This window comes from Megascapheus bottae, chromosome 5, assembly GCF_031878675.1.
Source record: "Megascapheus bottae isolate mThoBot1 chromosome 5, mThoBot2.hap1, whole genome shotgun sequence".
Lineage (NCBI taxonomy): Eukaryota > Metazoa > Chordata > Mammalia > Rodentia > Geomyidae > Megascapheus > Megascapheus bottae.
This window is the reverse complement of record NC_143513.1, coordinates 20,839,032-20,864,296: the sequence shown is the minus strand read 5'-3', so window position 1 is coordinate 20,864,296 and position 25,265 is coordinate 20,839,032. Positions and strand designations below refer to the sequence as shown.

General features: G+C 35.1%; 1 protein-coding gene across 5 annotated transcripts in view; it reads right to left on the bottom strand.

Annotated features, from left to right (window-relative positions):
- The window catches only part of Pals2 (protein associated with LIN7 2, MAGUK p55 family member), a 92,520-nt gene that overhangs the window by 20,065 nt on the left and 47,190 nt on the right, over positions 1 to 25,265 (bottom strand). For 4 of the 5 annotated variants that reach the window (XM_090332772.1, XM_090332773.1, XM_090332774.1 and 1 more), the window contains exons 3-10: positions 19,925 to 20,077; positions 16,661 to 16,810; positions 15,729 to 15,956; positions 7,429 to 7,470; positions 5,428 to 5,559; positions 3,935 to 4,034; positions 3,335 to 3,403; positions 1,761 to 1,922 (exon numbers count right to left, since the gene is read on the bottom strand). In XM_090332772.1, coding sequence (XP_090188898.1) covers positions 1,761 to 1,922; positions 3,335 to 3,403; positions 3,935 to 4,034; positions 5,428 to 5,559; positions 7,429 to 7,470; positions 15,729 to 15,956; positions 16,661 to 16,810; positions 19,925 to 20,077 — 1,036 coding nt within the window. The remainder of the gene's footprint in view (positions 1 to 1,760; positions 1,923 to 3,334; positions 3,404 to 3,934; positions 4,035 to 5,427; positions 5,560 to 7,428; positions 7,471 to 15,728; positions 15,957 to 16,660; positions 16,811 to 19,924; positions 20,078 to 25,265) is intronic. The other variant, XM_090332775.1, reaches the window with a different exon arrangement.

Sequence of the window (25,265 nt, the reverse complement as noted above, 5' to 3'; positions counted from 1 at the left end):
TTGGGACAAGCTCTAATGCTCATAGCTACTTGGGAGACAAAGATTGACAAGATTTAGTTTCAAGGTAAGTAAGTTAATGAGATTCTCTAACCCCTATCTCAACCAATAAGCTGAGCATGGTGGCACACACCTATAATGGAAGCTAAACAGAAGATGTAAGTAGGAGAATCATGGTTTGAGGATGGCCTCAGGCAAAAACATGAGATCCTATCCCCAAAATAATGGTAAAAAGAGATTGGGGAGTGATAGAATACCTTCCTAACAAGCTGTGAGGCCCTAAGTTCAAACTCTAGTTCTACCTCCTCCCCTCTACAAAAGGACATCAGTGAATGACAGCTTCAACAAAAGACAAGAACAAAAGGAAGACCCAGTGTTGACAGCTGGGCACTGAATACAGGGCTCTGAGACAAGTGTGACCTAGTAGACAAATAAATCTTTGATTCCCAGGGCAACAACAAAGAATTACAACACCCATTCACATAAAAGTGAAGAGAGAAAGAAAAGTAAAAACAAACCTCTAGTGGTTGCTGGGTAGAGTGAAAGACTAACAAGTAAAATTGAATCAATCAAAAATGGTTATCTTTATATCTTAAAAGTAGTCAGTTATCTTTATATCTTAAGAGTAGCCAGAAAGTCAATAGTTAAATTAGAACCAGATAGAGCAGGAAATAGCACAGTAAGAGAATAAACACACTAAGAGATCTGGAAAACTACCAAAAGAAATAGCAAAAAGAATGAAAAGCAAATGCTCTGCTAAGTGGGTCAGATGCAGTCTAGAAAGACAGGGGGTTATTTTTTTTCCCATGATATGTCTTTAAGAATTAGTTGCTAAATGTATGGTATACACAGTGAGAAAAATAAACTTTTTCCTCTTTTGCACATTTAAACCCTTTAGAATATTCTGGTCACAGTGAACTTTTATTTTGTTAACTAGTAAATAAATTCAGTAACTCGAAGGGTGGACAATGGAATACAAAGCCTTAACCTGAGAGGTTGTATGTATACCAGCGGTACACAAGCTTACTCCCCAAACTGCTGATAAGTGTAGGTAGCAACAAGGCTGCTTATTCATTGATAATTAAATCTTAAAACATGCTGGGTGGACAAAAGAATGTTGCCTTCCACAGGGGAAATATGGGCGTTAAGAGACCAAAACAGGGACTTAGAAAGCCAACACTGGCTTATAAATTTTCACAGCAGACTCATACATCTCAGAACCAAGAGACAAATGTACAGTAATCACAACAATGTCAATGCTATAATTCTAATTCCAGTCTAATTACATTTCTATCATTTTAACTTTCCATGTAAATATGCAAAAAGAGGGCAAAAATCATGAGTGCTTGATTTTGTTAATGGCTATACTTTCTCATGAATACTATCTCATTTTACACATTAATCCGTGCCTTTAAAGAATAGGTCTGCTTTGGAGGATAAATTGCTCTTGACGTGAAATCAAAATTTAGGCTTATGATCTTGTAGGACTGAGACCCAGACTATGAAAACTCACTAAGTGTATCTGAGGATCCAGTAGGCTTTCTCCTTTGACTCTTCTCATTTAACTCCAATATTTTTAGGTTAAACAGTCTGGAGAGTTAGTTGCTATCAGGGAGCAACAAAGTATAGGATTACTACATTTTTCAAGTATTGTTTCTCCTTTAATTACTTATAATCAAATTTTAATTTACTTAAAATAACAAGAATTCCTCCATCTCCATGCCCACACTCTTTCCTGACAATAGAAAATGCATAAGACTTACATGGCACTGTAGTTCCAAATCTACTGGGATTCAGTACTATAAACCTGTTTTTCAAGCTCCGTCTGCCCACGCCCTGAGCTCCTATCAATACTAGTGTTTTTCTCTGGAATGGGGGCATTTTGGCAACCTCCTCATATATCTGGATTTCATGACGATCAAATTCTAAATGAGAAATGAAACAAAAAATTACATTCACTTTTCTTTTCTGTACCTGAAAAGACCTCCATTATTCTGACAATGATTGCCTTGTCTTGATTGTTAAGTACCACTTGAATCTCTAATTAGCTTTTATACACTTGGTAAGACACAATAAATTTTATCTTTAGTTATATATACCTGGCTCCCATGCACTTGCCCTTAACAGTTCATCTAATCAAGCTACAAAAATCCCCATGTTTTATTCTAATTGAATATTCTAGTTGTTCATGGCTCCATATCATCAAATTGGCACTAAAAAAATCACTGCTTCCATACAAATAAAATCAGCTTAAGCAGGTTACTCTAGAAAGCATCTATCAAACCTGGAGGACAAAAACATGTTCAATGTAGCTGCTTAATTTGCACAAATGAGCATGTCCTTCTGAAATGCTGTATAAAATGTATACAAACAATATGCTGGTATTATCTCTTTTAATGCACTTTTTTAAAATTTAAAAATATTTCACTATTAGTAGTGCAGATCTGAAATATTTTAATACGGCGCCATTTCCACAATTATCTTCTTCCTTCCTTAGTGCCTTCATTTATTTATTGTTGAGACACACTCTAACACTAAGCTGTATCTTTAGTGCCCTGGTCTGAGGTTTCAATTTTTAAAAAACTACTTTTCAGCTGTTTTTTTTTGCCAGTCCTGAGCCTAAAACTCAGCACCTGAGCACTGTCCTTGGGCTTTCTCAAGGCTAGAGTTCTACCACTTGAACCACAGCAACATTTCCAGCTTTTTTCTATATAGGTGGTACGGAGGAATGGAACCCAGGTCTTCATGCATGCTAGGCAAGCACTCTACCAGTAGGCTAAACTCCCGGCCCTACTTTTCAGCTTTTAAGTATAATTGACCAATAGGATTGTATATACTTAAAAACCATACAACTTGATGTTCTAATGTATGAATGCAATGCAATCTTATAATCTTACCATTTCATTGTCTTTAAGATCAAAAAGTTTAAGAAAGAATTCTGTTAAATTAGACTAAGTTTCTTTTGGTGTAGGGTTATTTTTCCAAAAGCTGCATAGACAATGCTATGGAACAATCGTCCTTAATCATAATTAAAGTATCCTAACCAAGTTAATTTGTTAATTATACTCACAAAATAAGGCCCATGAAGTATTATAAGTATCATAAAACATTATATTTTACTATTTTCTTGAGATGGAGGGTCTTCATGTGTAACCTAGGTTGGCTTCAAACTTGAGATTTAAGTAATTTCTTTATCTTATATTTTATTATATGTTCAACTGCCACACTTGCAATTGGGTATATCCATTTTGAAATTTTTATTAAATGATGTATTTATAGAGTTTGTACCATATAAATTGGTGATATAAAGCTATTTAAGCTACCCAAAAAAACCTACCTGCATTTCTTGTTGTGAGATACATCATCTTTTTCTTTTTTTTGCTACTTATAGTTCCACAGAAAGGTCCTGAGGATGATAAGAACAAGATGGTTTTAAAAAACCTATCAAAACATGATAAACTATATGTTACAGGGGCAGAATGACTAAGCTCCTACAGGCAGCAGGTTATAGAGGTTACTCTAACAGGAGGTTTGGAAAAAAGGGATAAAAAAGATAAGCTTCAAGCTAGGCACCTGAGGTATTATATCAGGAGGCTGAGATCTGTGGATCAAGGCTAGAAGCCAGCCCATGCAGGAAAGTCTTCAAGGCTCTTATCTCCAGTTAATCACCAAAAAGCCTGAAGTAAAGCTTTGGTTCAAGTGTCAGAAGCTTGAGACAGTGTCCAGCCCCCGAGTTCAAGATCAAGAAACACACACACACGCATGCACACACACACACACACACGCACGCACAGAGTTATTTTAGGAAAGAAAATAAAATGAGTAGATAGGAGAGACAGTATCTACTTCATGTTTTAAAGAAATACATTTCTACATTTAGACAAAAGAGGCAGAGGAAAGTGAACACAGGGTTACTATAATGTGTGGACTTTATTACCTGAATTGTCCCAGTCTCTTCTAACAAATGCCTTTCTCTTCTCTTCTAGGAACTGGCTTGGAATGAGACCAGCACTGCCTCCCTCCTTCACATGGCTAGCCTAAAATCAAATTAATGAATTATGTATTTCAGTGGCCAAAATTTGAGAGCATATTCTAATAACAGAATGAGCAATGGTCAGTTAAAAAAATCATATTTGCTTTTAGAAACAACTGTTAATTTCCATGGCATTGATGGTTGAATTACTTAAACACTTCAGCACTGAGGAATTAACTGGCACCTAAGATTCTTTGTATTTATTATCTGGTTGCAAAGTTTTGAAACCAATGGGTTACACAGGCTTTGTAAATTACGAAAACTTGAATTAACAGTATGAAAATTATAAAAGAAATCCTGTGGAAACTATCAAAATTATGAACTGTAATTTACCTACACCTTAATTTTTGTACCAATTTGATCTTAAGATGACTAATAAGACTGCCCTTCTGGGAATCATTTCCTGACAGATGTCAACATCATGAGGCTAAGATCTGAGGATCATAGCTCAAAGCCAGCCAGAGGAGCAAAGTCTGTGAGATTCCTATTTCAAATTAACCACCACAAAATTCCAAGTGGTACGATGGCTCAAAGTGGTAGCAAAAGATCTCAGTGAGATCGCAGAGGCCCTGAGTTCAAGCCCCATGACCACCACTAACCCCAACAAAAGAATTCCATATAACTTAATAGTGCTAACATGAGTTGCCAGTACCTCAGTTAATTCTGAAGTTTTGCGCTAGGTCCTTGGTCATTCTTAAATCTTTTCTATAGTCAGACTACCATTTGTTTTGATAGTTTAAAAGATCTCAGACTTTATTACCAGTTTCTTCAACTCTGAATAATGTGGCTGTTTGTTGATATGAACAATTACTATCACTAGAGATTTCTGCAAGCAGTCATTAGAAAAAAAAAAGGATGATCATCACAGATCTCACGGAGGGGGATATAGTTTGGTAGTACAAATCTCTTCCCATATACACAGGTTTCATCTGATAGAGCTGACCTTCATTTCCCAGTAAGGTGGAAGAAGTGGGTAGATTTGAGAAATTATGCTTTATTATGCCATGAATGTACACAAACAAGGTAAAGGCTACTGTATCTACATAAAAAATTCTTAGTCAAAACAAACCAAAATCCAGCACTGACAAGGGATGACCCCAAGACAATTCTTCTTGTCTGACACCATATTTTAATGCAATCAACATTACTCTAATTCCTAAACCAAGGGAATTATACCACAGGTGGATTAATTCTGCGTTTATTAACAGCTACTCACAAATTCCCTCTCAATTTGGGTCTTCTGTCATCAAAATTAGTAGACATGAAGCAGGAGCTGTTCATGCGGGAAAAATCATTGGAACAAATGCTAATACCTTCTTTCTGCATATTCAGATACTGGCCAGATCTAAGATTAAAAATAGAGAAGCAGTTGAGGAGCTTTTGAGAAGCATACTAACCTGCCACCAATTTGGATCTTCTCTGTTTACAATCTGAAGAATTTCTCCTTTGGAAAACTTCAATCCTGCTTCTTTGCAGGGTATCAGGTTATCATTGTATGGATTATAATCAAAATGACACTTCACAAATACCTAAAACATACAGCACAATGAAAAGTACCGCACATGTATCACAACTGCCACTGGATTTTAAAATCCTTTTTCAAGCCACTGTAATGTACTTAGTACTCAGATATGGTTTTTTGTTTGTTTGTTTTGCCAGTCCCGGGCTTGTGCTCAGGGCCTGAGCACTGTCCTTAGGCTTTCTCAAGGCTAGAGCTCTACCACTTGAGCCACAACACCACTTCTGGCTTTTTCTATATATGGTACCAAGGAATCAAACCCAGGTCTTCATGAATGCTAGGCAATCATTACCAAACTCTTGGCCCTATATATGTTTCTTACAAATAAAAAATCAAATTGTTAAAACACCAATAGAATTTGTCATTACAAAGTAACTTTCTTACAAAATCAAGTTGTTAGAACAGCAATAGAATGTGCCATTACAAAATAAGCATTAATGCTATATTAAAATTGTTTGCATTTTAAGTTCAAATCTAAAATCAACAGTTTGATAATTATTCCAATCATTCTTCTACCTTCCCCTATCTTCTCTTGATTTTCCAACCAACTTCATACTTTTTAATATAAACAATGTACTTTCCAATTAATAGCCTAAAATAACATATGTAATTAATGAGGCATATATGTGAATTGGTGAAGGTACCCTGAACCCAAAATTAAACATAGATGTTCATGTATAAGTCAGACCTGAAATACATTTAGTAACCTTTAGAGTTAAAAATTCAATGTTTACCTCATATATTATATACATACATACATACATATATATATATATATATATATATATATATATACACATTGGCCAGTTCTTGGGCTTGAATTCAGGGCCTGAGCACTGTCATTGGGCTTTCTCAAGGCTACAGCTCTACCATGTGAGCCACAGCACCACTTCCAGTGTATGTGGTACTGAGGAATCAAACCCAGGTTTTTGTGTACGCTAGGCAAGTACTCTACCACTAGTCCAAACTCCCGGCCCTCTAATAATATTTTTAAATCAGCCATTTACTGAATAAAATATAAAAAATAACCTGTTGAATTCATTTTGATTTTTATGATCGCTTAAATTTAAATTACAGTATTAAATTAGTAAAGACAAATACTAAACTCTTCTAAATATTTTCCAATTTCAAGTCATTTAAACATATACATCTTTTAGTTTTATTAATAAAAGTAAAATTAAAATCAGTCACAACTGTTATTTCAGATCTCCAATACCTGGAATATTCTGCTTATTCACTTTAATTTGAAACCTACTTAAGTGCTGTCAACATTTGGTGGCAAATTTAGACCAACTCTTCTGTTATAATTGACTAGTTTCATACATATTCATAAAAATTCAAATTTTATCTTCTAAAGTACAGTCTCAGCATTAATCAGCAAGTAAATTTTAGTAAGCAGGAAAGCACACAATTAGTCAAACTAACAATTATTTTCATATTAATCACATTTCTATAACTAATCAAATAATCTACTCAAACAGCACAAGTAGATACAGTACATTATTAGTATGATGAAAGACTAATGACTGATGTATAGTAAAAAATGTACAGTCTGGGGACATGCCATAAAATTTTATTTACTATTAAGTGATGCTAATAAAAATTGTAAAGTTTTACAGTTACTTTGAAAAGGGTAAAAAATAAATGTTTAAAACAATCAGTAAGACATTAACTATTTCCCAGTATATAGTTTCAGAAGTACCTGTAAAGCAAGCATACAAACAATATTAAAATTGCTACAATGTGATAGTTGACTAATTTCACAATAGCATGCAGCTCAATGATTTGGCAATGATAAAAATCCCAAATAAATCTAATCAATGTAAATTTAGTACACTAATAAGACAAGAAAACTGATTATTTTGGAATGGTCTCATACCTGACGGACACGTTCTGGTTGCTTCTCCATACTGATGCAACTCTAGAAATATATATTTTAATTGTATAAATAAAGCCAGGTTTTTAATTTATTATAAACTAAAAAAATACAAATTACTGGCCCACTGTATTGCTTTACTCACTTGTATTACTAAACTCATGCTGACAGATATGAAATGGTGGTTGAATTCAATTGTAATATCAATGTACATATGTGAAAATGGAAACAGGATACTTAATATGTGGGAGATGAGGATAGGAGGAGGGGGTAGAAGGATGGAGGGGTGATACTGATCAAGGGTGCAATCATAAATCAACAATTCTGAACTGAAACCCCTCTGTTACTGTTTAATCACAAATACACTTTGAAATTTAAAAAAACCTGCCTCCCTAAGTAATTGTCTCAAGGTTCTACAAATTATAAATGATAAAAAAAACAGTTGGAGGCATTTGAATGAGGGAGGCAAAGAAAGAGAGGCCTGTAAAGTCATGAAAACACCCATACTCTCTCCTCACTCTTGAAGAAAGGTAAACTGAAGGACTATATCTGCAGCCTCAACACAGATCTGCTCATTAACCTTTTTATATATTTGGCAACCATATAGTTACACATTTTATCTAAACTTCAAATATTAGTTACCTGCCTGGCTCCCTTTATATTGTTCTAGAAATATTATTTGTGAGAATACAAGCTACATCTTTTTTATATGAAGGCTTTCAAGAAGAAAAAGTAATTAACAACTTTTATAGCACTACTACCTTGGTAAAGCTATCTGAAAAATCAATTAACCTAACCTTTTACCTAGAATTATGTAATGATTTTGAAACAGGAGTTGATTAGATTTAGTACAATTTTATTTTATGAAGTACAAATTACAGTTTCATTATTCGGTTATGAATGTTAACTTGGCTAAAGTATTTCACTTTCATATTCATATGAAAAAATGACCAACAATTTAGAAAAGAAAATACAAGTCTTTTAAAACACAGATATTCAATCTTTCTCAGAGTATTTTAATACTTATTTGTATTTGAATAGCAGAAATCAAAATAAATTGGCATAAGTCTATGCTATTTTCCTATAGGTAGTTTCCTAACACGGTCTGAAAGAGTCATTCAATCTCATGGGAGGACTATTTTGGTAATAGGATTATCAAGATTACCAATGAAAACTCCCTAACCTATAATTCATTCTTTAGAATGAATTCAATGGCTATATTACTCAGCTACATGCAAAGTGGCTCATTTATGGAACTATTAACTACTAAATTATTACTAATAACCAAAGAATCAACCTGTTTAATAGTGAATAGCTTAAAGAGTCAATGCTAAAAAAATGTGTTTAGAAATTAGGTACCAATGAAGCTAATTGAAAGGACCTCCAGGATATTGAAACAAAAGCCATATAACGAATGATTGTTGTCCTTAATGTACTATGTTGTCTCTCATCTCCTTTGCTGTCCCTTGGTTATCTCATATTGTTATAGCATCTCACTTTGTTATCTGATATATTGAATGTATTTGGTTATTTGAAATTTGATAGGGAAGGGGGGAAAACCAAGACAGGTGGGGGGTGTGGGGGGGAGGGTAATGGGTACCAAGACATGTGAAAGGGTATCAATGTATGTGAATTAATGCACCTTCTATCTGGTGAATATCATGTAACCCTTTTACTAATTACAATAAAAAAAAAGAAATTAGGTACCAATAAGAAAAGATTCTTAAGCTACATAGCTACTTGAAGGGTTCAAAATAACTTTGCACTATGCAAACTTTTCATGGAAAATGAGTTTGAAAGGGAATAAGAATAGCTTTGGAAGAGAAGTTAATAGGATTTTTTTTCTTACTGGGACAGCGAAAATGAGGCTGTAATGTATACTTACATTTCTTTGATTTCTGAACCTAGGATTTACTTATTCAAAACTATACAGCAATAAAGAAAACGACTCCTCTTTCAGACTTTGATGAGGTATCTAGGACTCTTCCTCCTGAAACATCTAAAAACTTGGACAAAGATATGAAACCGTATGTCAAGATACTAGACCCAGGATCAGATAAGGAAAAACATGGACTCATGCAGAGAAAGTTTCCAGGTCACAAGTCAGTAAGAAAAAGTGTGTTGCATGTGGTGATCATCAAGCTGAGAAAAGGAACTGGAACACCAGGGCAATTAGGTGGCCAAAGTCCATAGAACACAGTATCAGTGAGGAAAGAAAGTAGTTGCAGAGACAGGGAGAGACACAGGGACTCCTGGTTCAGCTGGGCACTGATTGATCAGAGAGCCTTTTCTTCATGATACTTTAAGAATAACTTCAAAGTCTTACAGGGAAACAATCAAGTCATGTAGGTTAATAACGATCTCTCTTTACAGCAGGTTGAATAGAAAAACCTCGTAATTCATGACAGTGAGTAGCAGAAGCACTTAGAAAGTCTATGTCCTACTGTGTGGTATTAAAGTTTAAGGAGTAAGATCAAACTTTTCCCAAGAAACCTAACTCCATCCTAGAACAAAGATAAAGAATTCTAATAAAAAAAATTGCCAGCACTCAGCCAGGCATGGTAGTAAACATTTATAATCCCAGTATTCAGCATACTTAGGCAGGAAGATCTTGAGTTCAAGGCTGGTCTGAGGTACAGGGAAAACTACCTCAAAACAAACAAAAAAGACTCAATTTGAACTTAAATAAAAACTACAATATCTGATACAAAAGAAAAAAGCAACCACACACACGCACACACACGCACACACCTGGTGTGATTTTATTAAATTTATTTTTTTTCTGCAGATTATAGATGAAATACCAGTGAACTATTTTTGTTGTTTTTTCTTTTTTCTTTTTTTTTTTTTTTTTAAAACAGATCTTACTAAGTAGTGCAGAATGGCCTCAAAACTCCAAATCCTAGCCCAGGAGTTTGGCCTAGTGGTAGAGTGCTTGCCTAGCATGCACAAAGACCCGGGTTCGATTTCTCAGTACCACATACATAGAAAAAAGCCAGAAGTGTTGCTGAGGCTCAAGTGGTAGAGCTCTGGCCTTGAGAAAGTCCAAGGACAGTGCTCAGGCCCTGAGCTCAAGCCAAGGACTGGCAAAAAAAAATCAAAAAAACAACCAAACCTCCAAATCCTGTCTCAGTTTTCTGAGTACTAAAATTACAGGCATGCACCACCATCATGACCCACTACAAAACCAACATGGAAAACTAAGCAGAGCTACAGTAAGAATTAGTTTATGCCCCCCCCCCCAAAAAAAAGAAAAAGAGAGAAGAAATAAAACCACTAAGTCAAATATTTTCTTCATGTCCTATATAAAAATGAAGAATAAAGGTACTATGCACCTACAGGTTAAACACCAAGTCATAAAATTCTAGAAGAAAATCTTTATCACATACAATTTCTTATGAAAACATGATTTATGAAAGAAAAAAAACTGATCAATTTGTACTTTTTGAATGATAAAAGAAACACATGGAATGGAAAAATATTCCTACAAATCACAATACTGATAAAGTATTAGTATCCAGAATACATAAAGGACACTTAAAAAAACAAATAATGCAATATTCACTATTGAATAAAATCACAATGCGATAGTACTGTCTACCTATTGCAAAAACAGTTAAAAGACTGACCACACTATGATGATATGAAATGACTACATCTTATACAATACTGGTGGGAATGTAAACTGGAAGAACTATTTTGGAAAATCATTCAATTAAAAAAATTTTTTCCACAGAAAGCTGGGTACAGTGGCTCACGCCTATAATCCTAGCTACTCAGGAGGCTGAGATCTGAGGATCAAGGTTCAAAGCCAGCCTGGGCACCAAAGGACCTGAGACTCTTATCTCCAATTTATTACTAGAAAACAGGAAGTGGCGCTGTGGCTCAAGGGTAGGGTGGTAGCCTTGAGCTGGAGAGCTCAGGGACAGCAACCAGGCCCAGAGGTCAAGCCCCATGACCCACAATAAATAAGATTCAATATATATCTACCATATGACACAATCATTCAACTTGTAGGTATTTACTCATTTAAATGTCCATAGTACATTTATTTGCACTGTTGCAAATTGGTAATAAAAATTATTCATTAGCTGGTTACCACAATAACCTAGCTCTTACAATCAAACTCTTGCTTTTCTGCCTCAAAGGTAGAAAAAAATAACTGATACAAGCAATAACTAAAAAGCAGAAGCACACCAGGGTCCATAAATTTGAAATACTAAAGATGGTGGTGTATTTCATATTCTACCTAAAAAGATAATGTTAGTCAAAAATTTGAAATTTTATTTTTTTAGAAGTCAAATAAATTCAAGTTTGCTTCACTGTTTGAAGCTTCATCAAAATCCTTCTCTAGTAGCAAGTGGTGCTTTTTCATCCAGTTTCTGCCAGTGTCCTGAAGCTTGTAGTACCAAGATAGTTTAAGATCTTGGGTGACATTTCTGTCAGCTGCTTTGTTTCAGCATGGCTGGGAATGGTTCAAGTTTGTGTGCCAGATGTCTGAATGCTGGTGATCTTTATCCTCTTTCCCATGAGGTGGTTCATTCCTAATTTCTTTAAGGAGAACTGAATATTTTTACTATAATTTAAAACAAATATTTTAGGTCTCATCATTTGAGGGCAGTTCCTTTTAGCAGTGTACAATGGTGTCTGACAGCTGGCAGGTCTCTTGGCTCATTTATTTTGTGGGAAATAGGGCTTCAGCTGGCACTTGAAGACTCCAGCAGAATCTGATTTTAAAGGGAGAGCTTCTAACATAGGCCACTCCTAAGAATTTTTCATTGTAATGTTCAGTTTTGAAAAAAATATTAAGGAGATTTCCTCATTTCTAGTTTACTAATCTTTAAAAAAATGAACACTAAAATTGATCAAATTCTCTACTGAAGCTACTATTAACCTGCATGCATGCATACACACACACACAGATTTTTCTAATGAAAAATGTTCCAGCATACCTGAAATAAATCCAACTTGTTGATGGTATTATCTTTCTCAGGTACTTTGTAAGGAATTTTTACATACATATTATTGACTGAAAGAGACTTGTAATTCCTTTGCTCTCATGCTTTTGGTGTCCCGATTTCGATGGTCGTAAAAAATGAGTTAAAATAATTTCTCTCATCTCTTTTGCTATCCCTTGATTATCCCATATTGTTACAGTATCTTACTTTGTTATCTGATATATTGGATATATTTGTATTTGGTTATTTGAAATTGGATAGGGAAGGGGGGAAAACAAGATGAGGGGTGGAGGTGGGGGGGAGGGAAATGGGGACCAAGACATGAGAAAGGGTATCAATGAATGTGAATTAATGCACCTTCTATCTGGCAAATATAATGTAACCCTTCTATTAATTACAATAAAAATATATGAAAAAAATAATTTCCATCCACAGGCTCATGTGCTAGATATTCAGTCCCCAGATGGTGGATCCACTCACTGAGAGGTAACTGGATCACCACAAGGGCACTTCATCGATGATTAGTCCACTGATGAGTTCATGCTGAATGAGATATTATGAGGTAGGCAAGGCTGGAAGAAACAAATGAGGGCTGTCCTTCAAGAGTTTAATCCTCCCCTGAACCATCCCTGTTGGACCCTGCTTCTGGGCCACATGAGGTGAGCAACTCTGCCTCTGCTCCTTCGTGTCTTTCTGTCACGGTGTTTTGTCAAAACAATGGCACCAACGAATCATGGAGTGAGATATCTCAAGCTAGGAGGCAAAATAAATCTTTCCTCCTTTTAAGTTGTTCTTTCAGGTGTTTGTCACAGTAAGAGGAAACAAACACCAACCTTAAGATGATTTACTGACATCCTTTCGTGGTTAACTGGGAATAAGAGTTTCACAGACTTTCTTGCTGGGGCTGGCTTCTAACCACAGTCCTCAGATCTCACTCTCCCAAGTAGCTAAAATTACAAGTATGAGCCAGTAACTTTTATTCCTTTCATGATTTTATGGACAAAAAACTCTATTCTTACTGTAGACTGTAGAAGTTTAGGATTAAAATTTTTAAACAATTAACTTTTAATTGAGAACCTTCCCCTTTTCACTATAAATAGGAAGAAGCACTTTATGGTTTCTGATTTGGCCTTGTGTGTTCCCTTCGAGCTTTGGAGCCATTATTAAGCAAAATAGGGTTAACCTACAGTCTTACACTGTATTATCTTGACAAAGTAGACAGACATTAAGAGATTAATGGAGGAGTAAGTACAGCATAGATACAATGGACAAAGGGAGGATGCACATCCTGAGTAGCACTAAGCAACTGTTCATTACATTACTGAGAGTATTGTGCAGCTCAAAATTCATGCCATTGTTTAGCTCAGGAATTTTCCATTTAGTAGTGGTTGACCACAGTAGGTCGGCTGAAACTGAAGAGCCCATCACATGGGAAATGGGGGGAGGAGACTACTGTATCACACAGCAGAGCTGTTAGTCAAAGATCTGAAGAACTTCAAAGCCCTTCCTTCCTCACAGTATCTGACAACAGGACACTCTTGATTTTCTCAGGATAGTCTTGGTTTATGCCCATGCTCCAACATAATGAATTCTCTTGTCCTTTTTTTTTTTAAAGTCCTACTTTAGATATGCCTTAGCTTATCTTTGAAAGTGTATATGAGTTCAAGTACCTCTCCTTTTTCCCGAGGCTTCAACTTAGGGCATGAACACTTCCCCTCAGCTTTTTGTTCAAGGTTACTGCTCTACCAGTTGAGCCACAGATCTACTTTTGGCTCTTTTATTGATTAAGAGTTTCAATAACTTTCCTCCGCAGGCTGGCTTCCTACTATGATCCTCTGATCTCAGCCTCCAGTTTAGCTAGGATTCTAGGTGTGAGCCACTGGTGCCTGGTTTACCTTTCCCTTACTTTTTATGGTTGACTATGCTTGATACTGCTTCACACATTTACATCTGTTATTTACACAGATATGCATCCCTCTCCTTTCCCAACTCTAAATTTAGCTAGGTAAAATATAGAGATTATGAAACAACAATATAGGAAAAATGTTATGCTTATGCCAAGACTTAAATAAATATCCATACATGCCATGCAACTTTATTCAGCAGACAAACTCTACCTAGAATCAAACATTACAAAAATTTATTTTGCCTATAAAGTTCATTGTAGCTATGAATAGGAAATTTTTCCTATTGTACCTATAACATAATAAAAAGTAGCAAATCTTAGATTTTTAACATTCCAATCTTCTCAATTACAAAGTAAGTTACAAAATGAAATAAACGTGTAAACTGAGAAAGTAGTCAACCTCTAAAGTTCTAGTTACATGCTAAAATAATTGTTTAAAATAAGCATCAAAAGAATATTACTACCCTTTCCCCCTTCATTTGGCCCTCCTCTTTCTCTTCTTCTTCCCTCCTTTCCTTTCCTTTTCTCCCCTTCCCTCCCCTCCCTCATCTGATGATCTGCCTCTCCTTTCCCTTTCCTCCATTTATTTTTTCCCCCCGAGACTGGGTCTCACTATGTAGTACAGGCACATATAAGTCACTCAAGTAATATAATTTCATGTAATTGTATGTAAACATAAACTAGGCTTTTAAAATCTCCTAAGATAAAACAACAAAACTAACAAATTCACACATTAAATAAGTAATTTCTGGAATAAACCTTAACATTAGAGCTACCAATCTAAAATACTGATAGATAATTCCTATTGTATGTTATATAGGTTTGAAAAACCTCTCTCTCTTCAGTGCTTATCTTCCCTCCATAATTTTTTCCTCTTTGCAATTCCTTTCTTTTTCCTTGATTATAATTCCATTCTCCTCCTGTTCTGTCATCACCATTACAAAAGCAGCCAGTTGTTGACCTACAAGTCTCTATCAGTAGAACATTCCCTAGTTCAATTATCTATTTTACCTAAAATAAAGATCAAATGTGTGAAAGTGACCAAGGTTTTCTTCAATCTATTCTACTTTCTGGCTTTATTTTTCCATTTGCCTATCACCTGAGCATGAACCTGGATGTCCTAATACATACACTTAGAACACCACATGTTAAAAATGTTCTCATGACTAATGAAAAGTTTTAAGGTTTTTCTAATATCTAGCTGTAGGCTACTATAATAACAGGGTCTCAAGTATTTACAAAGAAATGCCATTATTTTGTTCATAATAAGATTAATTGCTTAAAAATTCAGATATTCACTCATGACAACATAAGCCACTTCAGAACAATTATTTCAGACAGCTGTTCTGCTCTTTACCAAAAAGAAAAATGGCATTCTATTCTATAGAATGATTAAAGGACCACAAATGTTATTCATATGACCAAAATCTATTACTAACCTGTTGAGGAGTGATGGCATCTCTGTAACTTGGTAAAATTTTTAGGGTGACACTTCCACTAATATTTTTCAGTAATTCTTGTAATTCTTTTGGATTATTTCCAACCTCATGTCCATTAACTTCTTTAATGATATCTCCCACATGCAGCAGACCTTGTCGATCTATCATTCCTCCATGAAGGATTCGGGCAATTACTAAATCATTATTTTCAACTCTAAATGTGACACCCTTTAGGAATAAATATTAGGAAAACTATTTTTATTAAGAACCAATATGTAAATATGCATGAATATATAAGAGCCATTAAAAACTAGGTAACCGAATTGTTCTTACTGTCCTCATGTTTTCTGCTGTAGTAGTTTAATCCCATTAACTTAGTTTCAACTGTGACAATGTATTAATGCCATTCTGTCAAAAGGACTTTCATGGTAAGATTGACCCTAAAAATGAGGTCAATACCAGTACATAGGCTATATTCTACAGGATAACATGAAGCTCAAGGAGTTAATAAAGACACTCAGGCATTTGGATAGGCTTATCCCTGGCTTTTCCTTTTATTTACCATTGTTCTTTGTTAGAAACCATTAATAAAAACTAACTATAAACAGTAAACTTCACTATACAGGGTCACATTATGGCTGTTAAGTTTTAATAATAACTTTCATATTTTGTTACTCTAACATTCATTTTTTCAAAGAGTAGAAAGAAATGGAATAAACTTTTTGCTACTCTTTCAGTTTAATTTTTCACTTCTGTTCAGTCTCATTGGCCAAATCAAGTTGAAAGAACATCAGTTATGTATTTATACATGGGTCTGAAAAAAGAAACATGGATTCAATTTCACAGTAATATGTATGGAAGACAAAAGAAAAGTAGCGATTGAACTACAAATTACATCTCAGATTTAAAATGGCACTGATGTGACTACTCACCAATGGTTCCCCAGCTCTTTTGTGAATACCAAGAATACGGATGGCATCTACTGGCAATAACTGATTATTGACAGAATTATTCATTTCTGGACTTGACGGAGGTGAATCATAACACTTTGATGCCACAATATCATGGGCTTCCAAGAGCGACTATAAGGAGTCAAAACAGCCTGAGGTTATTAGCTACTGATGGAACATGTTTCTAAAAATAATTTGTTAGTTCATTATCACCATGGAGCACTAAAAATTTTCAAGGCACACACACATTATTTAATTCACAAATGTAAATCAAATCAAATAATGTAATTTTAAACTATGTGTGCTATCATCAAATAATTTTGTTTTCTTATTTTATATTTGAAGAGACAGATATTTCAAGGGGGCATGCTCACTGTAAACTGAATCTGGGTTTGTCTGATTCATGGAGGGCATTAAATTTCCCTGCCACCAGTGTCATTCTCCTCATTCCATACTTTAATCATTAATGGCTATTCATCAGGTACTATAAAAACTTAAGTGACAATTTTTAATCTATATCTCTATGTCAGTATTATACTTTTCAAACATACAAAATGTCTGTCAAAAAGCTGTTCAAAAGAAAATAAAAACCAAAAATTAACATTAATGAAAGGAAGTATATGTCAATAAAGGATTTAGTCTGTTAAAAACATCTTTTCAGGACAAAAGTGAGTCAGAAGAGTCCTAGACATAGTATATAGTTTTCCTTCTGTATTTATTATATATGCACAATCATCATGGATGATTATGATTTAGCTTTCTAGAAATTCCTTGAAAAATCTTCTTATATACTAAAATTTTTTCCTTCCTTATCCTAAAGGATCAGAGTTGTACTGTAGTCATATATAGTTATCTTAAAACTAAATTTAAGTCATGTAAAATAAGAGGTAAATCCTAAGTTAAAAATATTTTCTTTGGAATAGAGTACAAATTAAAAACAATAAATCAAAAACAATCTAAATATTGGCTTACCTGATAATTCCTAGTCATTTCATAAAACCATTTTTAAGAGACAGAAAAAAATTCAGGGATTGGGGCTGGCAGTTTGGCCTAGTGGTAGAGTGCTTGCCCGGGCTCGATTCCTTGTTATCACATAACACAGAAAAAGCTGGAAGTGGTGCTATGGATCAAGTGGTAGAGCTCTAGCCTTGAGAAAGACCAAGGGCAGTGTTCAGGCCCTGAGTTCAAGCCAGGACTGGCAAAAAAGAAAAAGAAATGTGTAATTTTGGAAGTGGCGTTGTGGCTCAAGTAGTAGAGGACTAGCCTTGAACTGAAGAGCTCAAGGCCAGCACCAAGGCCCAGAGTTCAAGCCCCATGACTCCAAAAAAAAATAATAATAAATAAAATAAAAAAATAAAAAAAAAATCAGAGAACGAACTGAAAACTCTATGTGGAAAAATTCTTCCTAAAAATGTTGAAAGTTATTCACACTTCCTATAGGTAATATTTTCTGCTTTATGATCTGAAACTCCACTTATACAATGATAATTCCCAATTTTAAATCTTTGGCCCAGAATTCATATGTTCTGCAGATTAATATACTAAGAATACGCTTCTACTGTCTAAAGTCATGACTATTTATTTGAAAATCAAAAAAGCAATTATGGAAACTTACAACACTGAACTAATGAAAAATCTGTAGCTTCACAATGCAACGTTGAAAACAAAGAGTAAGGTAACTTATTTGTTACCACTTGAAACTGCTATTTTAATCAACTCTTGACTTTGAAAACTGATAATAAGATCAGGCATTACTCTACTTTTTCAATAGGAGAAGCACTAATGGCTAACAGCCTCGCTGATGAGAAATATTGCTCTTATCAAATAGCACCTAATTAATGCAAAATGGGAGAATTTGACTGATTTATGGACTTAGGCAAGGATTTATTTGTGCTAATTATAGGGTAAATGGTTAGTAGGATATACATTCTACAATATGACAATAACACACTAGATTATTTCCTAGTAGAGAAGATTTGAAACAAAGGATTAGGCTGTCATTTCATTTAAATAAGGGACCAAATTTTAGCATCAAGAGTTGTGTGGCAAGTACAGGTTATACATCTTCTGATGAAGTCCTACACATCTTGCATATCACTTAGGATGTATTCTATCCCCAAGAAGCAAGCTTGAATCAATGACCTTTTAATTAGAATTTCTGTATATAAAAATCAGAAGGATGACAATATCGCAAGAAGCTACCAGACAAATCTAGGAAGGATTATCAACCAGACAATGGCTGGTCTCTGATTCGTCATTATTATAATCAGGAGAGAAAGGAGTAGTCTAATCAGAGGCCACACAGATCATCTGGGTTGGAAATTTATATACACCCTCCTTGCTAGAAACTCAGACTTCCTACTGCCCTCATGATAAAATCCATTTTTTTTGAATAGTGAGAATTTAATCATTTGGTCCCTTCACAAAGAGTGTATCTGATATGTGTCCACGTTTTTTATTCTTAAGACAGAGGTTAACATAAGAACCTATTCATTTTTGTACTTTGCAACAATAGTACTGCAGGTCCCAGTCTTTAGCCTTGACAAAACAAAGGGTGTTGGCAATACATTTTCAGACTGCAGACCTTATTCTTCCATACTATCAACACCCTGGCTCAAGGTTGCTATAAATGGCTGGATATATTTCTAGGGTTTCTATTCTCTATTATTCTATTTTCCTAACACTTCCAAGTACCACATTGTTTTAATTATTATAGGTTTAAAATAATTTTTCCTGCTCTTTCCTGAGTCTTCCTTGTGAAACTGATTAACTCATTCAGAGGGAAACTAGAACAAAGTATGTGATGCAATAGTTTCTATCCTTAGTTCCTTTGTTCCACAGTCACCAACTATATCCCCATCCTGAAAAGCAATGCTAAAAAAAGAAAATGTTCATTATTGGGCCAAAGGAGGAATGGCAAAGTAACAGTACAGAAGAAAAATAAATCTCTTCTCCTAATGGGGAAAAAACTGCTACCATGTGGTCCCACAGTGAACCACAACTGCTATTTCTTCAGCTGTGCAGAGACAAATCCAAGGTGATAGTGTCATTCCCCACTCCCTAGGAGGTACTATGCACTTATACAGTGTGTCTGCTTAAGTACCTTCAGCATATCCAGATGTAAAAATGCCTGGTGGAATTTACCATATTTATAAAATAAGTTCAGACGTAGGCTTCACAAGGAAAAATTACCTTCAGTTGCAGCTTAACTATGACTTGGGGCAAGGAGTGATTGGGAAATTTTACCTGGAAATGAGGCTCTTTGAGTATACCAACCAGCTCGGCTGCATTTTCATCCACATTCACCAGAGGAGAGATGTCTTCAAGAATTTCATTGACTAATTCCAAGTTATTGTCACTCACAGCTTCTAACTTTGAATCTTCAAGCCTCTCATGAGCCTGAAAAGACAAGAGAGTTACTAAAGCAAAAGTGCTGCTTGCTTGGCTCCAGGTAACACCTGATTGACAGTTCTTGGCTTATTTTTTCCCTAGTTTCAAAAGATAGTGATTGGTATTTGATTAAAGTCAACTTTAATGTTTTAATAAGAGGAAATATTTGGATTTTACAATGTATCATGTAAAATGATAAAGCTTAGCTACAAGACATAAAAGACTTCATGTTATTACCACTTCTGGGAAGAGTGAACAATCAGATGACTAATAATGAAGCATCCTATATCCTCTATTCACCAACAGGAATTCCTCATGACTTCCTAGCCAAAGCTTGAATTCTGGACATAACTGTGTTTTATTAAATAATTGACCATAACAAAATAAGCAACATGGACATAATCATTAGATAGGCTGATGTTTGCAAAAATGATAAAAGATCAGCCAAGTTTGGTGGTGCATGCCCATAATTCCAGCGCTCAGGAGGCTGAGGCAGGAAGATCTGTAATTTAAGGTCAACCTGGGTTAGAAAGACTGTTTAAAATGCACAAAAATAAAGATCATTTGGGAAATCTTAGGATCCTATTTTTCATTTTTGAAAATCAGAGCTTTAGTGCAGCACCCGCCTAACATATGTGAGGCCCTAGGTTCAATCCCTACAACAACAAAAAGTGAAATGCCAATTTAGAGCAGGTGGCTCTGAGTAGGACTCTGACAGACCTCATAATCTATGTAGGGAAATAAATCCTTCTGTTTCCAGATGTCTTAAATAACACAACCTTTCCCACAAAAAATGCACTGTGAACTTGAATATCTTTTTAACAGTAGTGAAATAGAGTTCTAAATTCAAACAGAATGAATACTGAGCAGACTCCATCTTTAAGGTGCTTTGCTTTTTTAATGGTGGCAAATTTTGAAGAAAGCAAAAGTAGTTCACATATACTCTTTTGAATTTATTGTAATTGATGAACTCTATGTTGTAACAATTACAAACACCTTGACAAATGTCATCAGTACGCCACTACAATACAGAGTAACTTCATTGCTTTAAAAGTCCACCCTGTTTTAATAATCCATCCCTGTTTCTCACAGTTGCATCAGTCAACCATTGATTTAACTGTCTCCAGTTTTTGCTTTTTAAAGAAGGTCAAATAGTTGGAATAATACCATAAGATACCTTCTCAAACTGTTTTTTAACAATACATAGTTAAGGTTCTCTCATGTCTTTTTTTTTAAATTTTTTATTGTAATTAGTAAAAGGGTTACATGATATTTGCCAGATAGAAGGTGTATTAATTCACATACATTGATACCCTTTCACATGTCTTGGTACCCATTACCCTCCCCCACACCCATCTTGGACTTCCCCCTTCCCCTATCAAATTTCAAATAACCAAATACAAATAAATTCAATATATCAGATAACAAAGTGAGATACTGTAACAATATGAGATACTAAGGGACAGCAAAGGAGATGAGAGATAACATAGTACATTAAGGACAACAATCATTCGTTATATGGCTTTTGTTTCAATATCCTGGAGGTCCTTTCAATTAGCTTCATACTATAGTAGCTTTTTTTTTTTTTGCTAAATAATAACCCATTATATTTTGTTTATACATTCACTACGGAAGAACATTTCACCTATTCTAAGTTTTGGCAATTACAAATAAAACTACTATAAGCATTTATGTACAGGTTTCTGGGTAGATATAAATTATCAGGTCACTTGGGTAAATACCATAGAGCACAATGATGGACAGTGTACAATTGCTTTTTTTTATTTTTATTTTTTTGTGGGTCCTGGGGCTTGAACTCTGGTCCTGGGCGCTGTCCCTGAGTTCTTCAGCTCAAGGCTACCATCCTACCCCTTGAGCCACAGCCCCACTTCCCATTTTCTAGTGAATAAGTCTCACATTCTTTAGTAACCAAGTTGCCTTTGAACTGTGATCCTCAGATCTCAGCCTCCTGAGTAGCTAGGATTACAGGCCTGCTTAGATTTTTTGTTGTTGTTTGGTTTTTTTGCCAGTCCTGGTCCTTGAACTCAGGGCCTGAGCACTGTCCTTGGGCTTTCTCCTCAAGACTAATGCTCTGCCCCTTGATCCAGAGCACCACTCCTGGCTTTTCTATGTATGTGATACCAAGGAATCAAACCCCAGTCTTTGTGCATGCTAGGCAAGCACTCTACCACTTGGCCAAACTCCCAAACCTGCTTAGTTTATTTTTATTTTATTTTATTTTTTAAGAAACTGGCAATGGTACTTTTTAGAAAAGACAACAGCCTTGCCTAGTCCTGTGTCACCAAAACCATTTCTTTCCTTTCTTATTGATATTGTGGAGTTGATATACAGAGGGGTTACATGAATCGGATACTGAGTCATGAGTACAATGCTTTTCAAATTGCACTTCCCTTCCTTCACCACCCACAGTGTCTAGTGAGTTGCATGTAACCACCTTTGTTTCACCTTTTCTGTGGCTCTCCCTCACCCTCTCAAATACAAATAAAAGGGAAAGCAAACAAAAACAGCAATCCTGGCAACTCAAAATGTCTCGTTTCCTTTTCTTAGAGTTCATTTCATAGAATATTGATATGATCATATGCACATAGCTATTGAACCTCTGTCAACCACTCCTATGGACAGCCTTTGGCCTCAGTGTGTGAATGTCTAGAGTCCTATATAATTTATTCTGTCCCTGTGTGTATGTGTATTTTAATCATTCAGTGTGTTTATTTGTATATTTACAGGCACATTCTAATTATCGCAAATGAGCAAAACCATGCCTCTATGTTTCTAGAAATTGTTTCTTTGGCTCTAATTTACTTCAATTAATATGGTTTTTCCATTTCCTTACTAATGGTACAATATCATTCTTCCTGATGGATGAGTAGAATTCTATTGTGCATATGTATCACATTTTCTTGATCCATTCATCCACTGAGGGACATCGGTGTTGATTCTGTATCTTGGCTCTAGTAAAAAATGCTTTAATGAACATGGCTGTGCTGGTGCCTTTATTAGCTCTGCACCAGACAGGGCCTCATATATAAAATATACTTGAAAAAATTTAACCTCCCAAAGACACAAACCCTAAAAATCTCAACAACCCAATCAATAAATGGGATAAAGACTTGACTTCCCAGAGGAAGAAGTAAGAATGGCCAATAGATACATAAAAGAGTGTGCAACACCTCTGGTCACAAAAGAAATGCAAATCTAAACAACATCGAGATTCCACCTTACTCCAGTTTAGAATGGCATTAGGAAAATTAACAATAAATGCTGGTAGGGATGTGTCCAAAATGGGAATGCTACTACTATACATTGTGGGAATGTAATCCTGTTCAACCACTCTGGAAAATAGCATGGAAGTTTTATTTTAAAAAATTAAACATAGAGCTTCTCCCTATGACCCAGCAATTCTACTCCTGTGCATTTATCCAATGGACCACAAAACAGACCACACTAAAGCCCAACCATTGCCTTTCCTCTCCTTTCACTTCCCTTTTATGTGTGCATGCGTGTGTGTGTGCGTGCGCCCGTGCGCGCCCACATGAGCTTGTGCCTATCCTGACACTTGTTCTGACTGTGAGCAGTCCCTAAGCTTTTTTGCTCAAGGCTAGCACTCTACCACTTGAGTCACACCTCCATTTCCAGTTTTTTCCAGTCATTAATTGGAGAGAAGAGTCATCTCACAAAGCTTTTGGCCTGAGCTGACTTTGAACCATGATCCTCAGATGCCAGGCTTCCAAGTACCTAGGATTACAGGTGTGGGCCATCTTCACTTGTCTAACCAAGACCTTTTCTATATGTGCTCTTTTAAAAGTTTTGATGGTCTTAATTCTTACTTTTCTATCAATGATTTATTCTGAGTTCACTTTTCATCCAATGTGAAAAGGAAAATTCTTTTTTTTTTGCCTACAAACATTCAATTGTCAGTTGTTCCAACAATTCATTGTGAGAGATTTTCAACTTGTTCACTGAATTCCCAATGAATTATATAAAAAAGAAGTAGAATGTTCATGTTAGTCTCTTTTTGGACTCCCCTTTCAATTCCCGGACTATAGGTTGATACTAAATTGTCTTTATTAACAGTAGAGTCATAGTTATTTTTGAAATCAGCTTAGTAAAAACTTTTGTTTTCCAATTTTTTGGGGGGAGGGGGGTCTAGATGGTCCTGAAATTTCGATGGGGATTATGTTGTATTCATAGATCACTATAGAGAAAACTAACAAAAATGTAACATCCATTCCCTTCCATATATACACATATGTACATACTTAGGCCTTCAGTTTCAATAATACTTTAGTTTTCAACATAAAAGCCTTACATATATTTGCTAAAATTCATCTCGAAACTACAATTTCCTTTCTATTTCATTGATCTCCTTCCCTTCTTTTCTGTAAGAAAAATGTAAAAATCGTATTATTTGTACTTCATCTGTTTGGTAGAATATTGTTGAAGACATCTGAGGCCAGAGGTTTTTTTCTTTTCTTTTTTGCAGAATGGTTTCAAAATATTTAATTTTGAAAAAAAAACACCTTATAGATTCACTCTGGTTATCTCTTATGAAAATCTATGTCTTTCTATTACCTAAGTGTCATATTTATTGTCATAAAGTTATTCATACTATTTCTTCTTCCCTTTGCAATGTTAGTGGACACATGATATGCTCTTTTTTTATCCCAGATACAGATAATTTGGGACCCAAATCAAATTGATTTTTCTCTATCTTTGTCATTTTTTTGTCTACTCTATTACTTACTTTTCTGTACTAGCTAGGATCCCTTAGTGTGCAGTGACAAAAATGTGAACATTCATCCTCATCTTGCCTCTGATCTTAAAAGAGCAGCATTCTGTTTCCTACCACAAATCAAAACTTCTGCATACAGAAGTTGGTTACACTTGTTCTCTTTCTGTTCTACAGGATGACATTTAGATCACTGATTTGTGATTATCACCTCTCTTTTCTAATATAGGCATTTCCCTCTAAGTGTTGCCTTATTGCATACCTCACAATTTTTTATGTATATTCTCATTCTCATTCATAAAAATTTTGTTTTATGATCCCTCCTTTAAATCATGGTTACTTAGAAGCACATTATTTAATTTCTAAATATTAAAGGATTTTATTCCCCTCATGACTGTTACTGATTTTCAGTTCATTTTTGCTATGGTCCATATCAGTTGATAAGAT